At 39.3% G+C, this 5549-nt stretch overlaps 1 protein-coding gene across 1 annotated transcript; it reads left to right on the plus strand.

The window, feature by feature from the left end:
• The first annotated feature begins 1993 nt into the window (after window positions 1-1993).
• Window positions 1994-3067, plus strand: LOC140465101 (C-C chemokine receptor type 4-like). The gene has a single exon (XM_072560970.1). It carries the CDS (start codon window positions 1994-1996, stop codon window positions 3065-3067), a length of 1074 nt encoding a protein of 357 aa, XP_072417071.1.
• Window positions 3068-5549: the final 2482 nt, after the last annotated feature.

The raw sequence follows: 5549 nt of genomic DNA on the forward strand, positions 1-5549 counted from the left end.
GTGTGAAACTTGTATTTATTAATATTCAAGGAGACAAAGCGTTAAGTGTTTATGCATTTCCATGTATGCATCTATAATGACTGCAGAATTAACTGCTCATTATCGAAATGTTGGTCAAAGGCTCAAATTTTTCTATTTTCAAAGCAGAACACTGAAGAAAACCACCAAGATGAAATGTGCACTTGGAGCACAGCAGTCACAAAAACTGAGAAGTTGGTGAAGAAATGCTTGCAGCTTCCAACTGGCTGATGACACATATATAACACAGGTGAGACTTGAACCCAGAGGTTGGGAGACTAACCCAGCACCACAGTTAAGATTCAGTAAGAGATTAACATGTATCCACTTCAAGATAAAAGTTTGGAGTTCACAACTCTGCTGTGCAAGACAATGTATAGAATCATTAAGTAGAATTCCTAGAGTGTGGGAAGAGACCATTCAAACCATCAACTCTACACTAACTCTGTGAAGAGCATCCCATCTAGACTCTTTACCATATGCCTGTAACCCGCATTTTCCATGGCAAATCCACCTAGCCTGCACATCCCTGGACACATTGGGGGCATTATATCATGGTCAATCCACCTAACCTGCACATCTTTAGACAGTGGAATGAAACTGAAGTAGCCAGCCAAAACCCCATGCAGACACAGGGAGAATGTTCAACCTCCGTTCAGACAGTCACCCAAGGCTGGAATCGAACCTGATACCCTGGCGCTGTGAGGCAGCAATCCTCACGTGATTTTACTTTTTGCACAACGTAACCCATTAGATACACTTAATAAGCATTGAAAAAAAATGTTTCCACACTGTAGGGAATCTAATAATAACAACATACTTTTTCTGGGAAATTGCAGCAGTATGAATAGAAAGTTGGTTTTTAGATTAGATTATTTATGGTGTGGAAACAGGCCCTTCGGCCCAACGAGCCCACACTGACCTGCAACCCACCCCCATACATTTACCCTTTCACCTAATGCTACTGGCAATTTAGCATGATCAATTCACCTAATATGCAAATTTTTGGACTGTGGGAGGAAACCAGAGCAAACCCACACAGAGAATGTGTAAACTCCACACAGAGAGTCACCTGAGGCAGGAATTGAACCCAGGTCTCTGGCGCTGTGAGGCAGCAGTGCAAACTGCTGTGCCACCATGCTGCCCCAAGTCAGTTGTCCGATTTGGAACTTGCAACTCAACATTACCTTCTCAAGTGCAGTCAGGGATAAAGAATAAAAGCTGATAAGAAACTCAAAACAAAAATACTGAAAAATCAGTGAGATTTCGAACAATTATAAATGATCAAGTTTTACAAGAAAGCTTCACCTCAGGGTTAGTTAAAGCCTTAGATTCAAAGTGTGGGTGGTTCATGGATGTCAGCTGAATGTCAGTTCCCATTATAGATAGAAACAGAGGCTCAATTGTGATCAAATTTACCTGATCATACATATGATATAGATAAAATCAGCAATTTGACGTATAAGCCAGTGACAGGAAATGTGACCAACAGCAACTCTGAAGCAGTCATTTATGTGGAGACTGAAAGCGTACTTCTCTCTCATACAATTAATCGTAAGTGTTCATGGCAAATAATTTAATTACAATTTTTGTTTGTAACCAGTTCTAAATTAATCATCAGTCGCTATTTTTTATCAATGAAATGAAACTAGAAGATGGATTAAACCACTTTCTGGGTGTTGGTCAAGGTGATGAGAAACTACTGAAAAATCTGAGGAAGAGTCAATGGATTTGAAACATTAACAGTATTTGTCTCTCCACAGATACTGCCAGACATGCTGAACATCTGCAGCAATTTCGTTTTTTGTTAGCATTGCATAATATTGTTGTTTAAAACTGTTACTAGCAGAAATAAATAGGTTTGAATTCAATTGTGTAACATAGCTCTGTAATTTCAATTGTGCACTAATTCAATAATGACCATTACTGACTGCTATTTTTTACCTTTCTAGTCGACTGAAAGGTGCGTTACAAGATGAACATAATGGAAGAGCTGAACAATACATTCGATTACTTCTATTATGACTATGATGAACACTTTGCTCCATGTGATATGGGATCTGCAAATGTTTTTGGTGCGACCTTCCTACCAGTCCTGTACACCCTCGTGTTTCTCTTTGGTCTACCTGGGAACACACTTGTGTTGTGGGCTCTTCTAAAACACAAACGTTTGAAGAATATGACAGACATTTATCTTTTCAATTTGTCATTGTGTGACTTGCTGTTTGTGAGCACACTTCCTTTCTGGGCATATTCTGCTGCAAAGCAATGGATTTTTGGAGAAGCTTTTTGCAAGATTGTTTCTGCTGCTTATGAGCTTGGCTACAATGGAGGCACAATGTTTATAATCTTGATAACTGTAGACCGCTACCTTGCAATTGTTCATGCTGTATTTTCGGTCAGGACTAGGACTGTTCGAAATGGAATCATTTCGAGTGTAGTGATGTGGTGTGTAGCTTTGTTTGCCTCTCTTCCCGCAATGATATTTAACACAATCCAACATGATGGGGAAAGATATGTTTGCCATACTTTCTTTCCACAGGGCAATGTTTCAAATTGGAAACTCTTTGTCCTTTTCAAATCCATTGTTTTGGGTTTTTGTGTTCCATTGGCTTTTATAGTTTTCTGTTATACAAGAATAATTCAGACCTTGCGTAACAACAGAAGCTATAAGAAACACAGGGCTATAAAAGTTATATTTACTGTGGTCATTGTGTTTTTTGTATTTTGGACACCGTACAATGTTGTGATGTTGCTGGAGTCATTGAGAGAACAGAATGTTTTAACTGGCTGTGAGTTCCGAGTACATCTACTGATTGCCCAGCAAGTAACTGAATCCATCACATTTGTACACTGCTGTTTAAACCCAGTCATCTATGCATTTCTGGGTGAAAGATTTCGATTCTATCTCCGCAGACTTCTTTACAGCTGTTTGCCCCCAACACTTAGATATAAAATCAGTGACCAATCTCATTTGACTTCTCATGCTTTACCTGCTTCTGTCCGGTCACTATCCTCTGGGGACCACGACTCCTCCACAGTTCTGTAGCGCAGTCTCTCAGGTGCTATGTTGCAGTATGGAGTTGCCCATACGAAGGATTATGCCTGAAACATTGACTCCTTTGCTCCTCAGATGCTGCCTGACCTGCTGTGCTTTTTCCAGCACCACACTTTATCGACATCTCGGGAGTCCTTAATTTAAGTCATTCTCTCATGGATCTTTCCATTTTAAAGTTCTTTCTTTCTCTCGGCCATATTTTCTTCATTTGAAGGGCCACTTCCCATTTTAACGTCTCTTACTTCATGTCATGCCATGCATTATTGTGCCTCTCATCTCATTATATCAATGTCTAGATTAGAGGTGGTGCTGGAAAAGCACAGCGGGTCAGGCAGCATCCAAGGAGCAGGAAAATCGACATTTCAGGAAAAAGCCCTTCATCAGGAAATCGATTTTCCTGCTCCTTGGATGCTGCCAGACCTGCTGTGCTTTTCCAGCGCCACTCTAAACCATACTCTAATCTCCAGCATCTGCAGTCCTCACTTTTGCCCTGATTGTGCTGCTAAAGATGGTGCTATTGCGTCTGAGTCCTACAGTTAAGATTCTGAATTGTTCTATGCTCTGTGAATGAAGTAAACTTCATTTTAAACTTTTCTTTAAATAATTCTCTGTGTTTGTACCTGTTCTAGTAAAGGTGTTGTTGTGAATGTAATTTAGGTAGTTAATTATCTGTTGCATTTTACTGTGTAGTTTTTTTACCAGGTACAATAGATCAGGAGCCTGTATTGTACGTATACTGGAAAGTTCTATGTCGACTTCTCTGCAAGCAAGAGAACTACATTCATCATTAAAATTTCCTGTATTTTGTTTTGCCAGTCATTTCAGCCAGGAATACAGTGTTATGAAGGTGTGTACTGTCCCTTTAAGACAGAGTGAACGCTGTTCTGAACTGAGAGATTACAAGCACCTATTTATATGACTAGATGGCATTCCCGGAGTGTACTAGAAAATCAAAAATATGTAAGATTTAAGCTGTGAAATGGATACCTTGGTTTCGGTTGCTGTTTTGACAACAAATCAAATTTAACCAATCGGTTTAAATTATATCCCAGGATACAAAATCCAATCGAGTTTAAATTTATTGTTTTGCCAACATCGAACCGATGAGACGATCCAATGTTGGGAGTATAAAAATACAGGCATTTTGAAAATTGGAGACAGAGCAACTGCTGTCGAGGGAGACCCAAGAAATTAGGAAGCATTCTCTATCAAAGGTACCTTTTCATATGAAACATATTTGCAGTAAAAAGAAAGAAGCTGACCCACGGAGATCTTTAGCTGAAAGAAGAAAGACACCAAAGTTGTGTGGTTTTGAAATTAAGTTGATGTGATTTTATTAAGTGTCTCATTGGGACAGCATATTATTATAGAGTTGGAAGCAGATAGTAAGCCATTAAGAGAAAGGGGGTAAGCCCCCCACCAACCCCTCCCTCCCGCCCCCCCCCCCCCCACTTTGTGAATAGTTGTTGTTTAATGTTCACTTTTTGAGTAAAAAATAAATTGCTATTATTTTCTTTACATAGTAGAACTTGGGAGTTCTCTGTCACTCATTTTAACAGATTACGAGGCCAGGTGAGCTTTTCTGGGTGTTTTGTTTAATTAACAGAAGGGTTCACTGCCATGTTGTAACTGTTTTGGGGCTCAGTTCTGAGATTTGGATAGATTTGGATGTGTTTAGACAGATCCAGTGTGAGATTTGAACGGTTTGGGGATACAAAAGGTCCCAGCTGATTTAATCACTTGCGGATTAGTGTCCCGGATCTTTAAATAAAACGTATATGAAAAAATGTGTTTAATTTCAGTTACTTGTGGTTGGTAAAATTAAATATGGAAGTAATGGGTCTTATGATTGCTAAAGAGGTTCTGGGGGTTTGAAGATGTTTCCATAATTTGCCAAGAAAGTTTAGAAAGACAGAGGAAGGACATCCTTTCAGAATTAGCAAATAGGTTAGGATTGGGTTTAACCAGGGATGAAAGGAAAACTGAGATTGTAATGGAGTTGGTCAAGCACTGAGGTGCATCAGAGAAACAGGCAAGTGCAGTAGAGTTAGAGAAACTAAAATTGCAATTTAGGAAAATAGATTTCGAAGACAAAGAAAGGCAGAGAAGAGCCATGTTAGAAGAAAGAGAAAGAGAGAGAGAGAGAAAGAGACAGAGAAAGAGAGAGGGAGAGATACAGAGAGAGAAAGACGAAAAAGAAAGGGAAAGAAGGTTCTTAGCTGAGCAGATAAAACAGAGAGAGAGAGAATTTGAAATTCAGATTTTGCGAATTGGTCAGGAAAATCAAGTGAACAGGATGGAGGTGAAGAGAGGACATAGTGATGTGTACAAATATGTTAAAACTTTGGCATATTTTGATAAGAAAGATGTTGAAGCCTTCTTTATTTCATTTGAAGAATTGACTAGGCAGATGGAATGATCAGAAAACTTGTGGGTAAAGCTGGTAGTGAGGTATTTGCAGCGCTGTCAGATG

This window comes from Chiloscyllium punctatum, chromosome 41 (assembly GCF_047496795.1).
Source record: "Chiloscyllium punctatum isolate Juve2018m chromosome 41, sChiPun1.3, whole genome shotgun sequence".
NCBI classification, from domain to species: Eukaryota; Metazoa; Chordata; class Chondrichthyes; order Orectolobiformes; family Hemiscylliidae; genus Chiloscyllium; species Chiloscyllium punctatum.

Bases quoted from the DNA above. Each gene is read 5' to 3' on its own strand.
- LOC140465101 (XM_072560970.1), top strand. From the start codon at position 1,994: ATGAACATAATGGAAGAGCTGAACAATACATTCGATTACTTCTATTAT.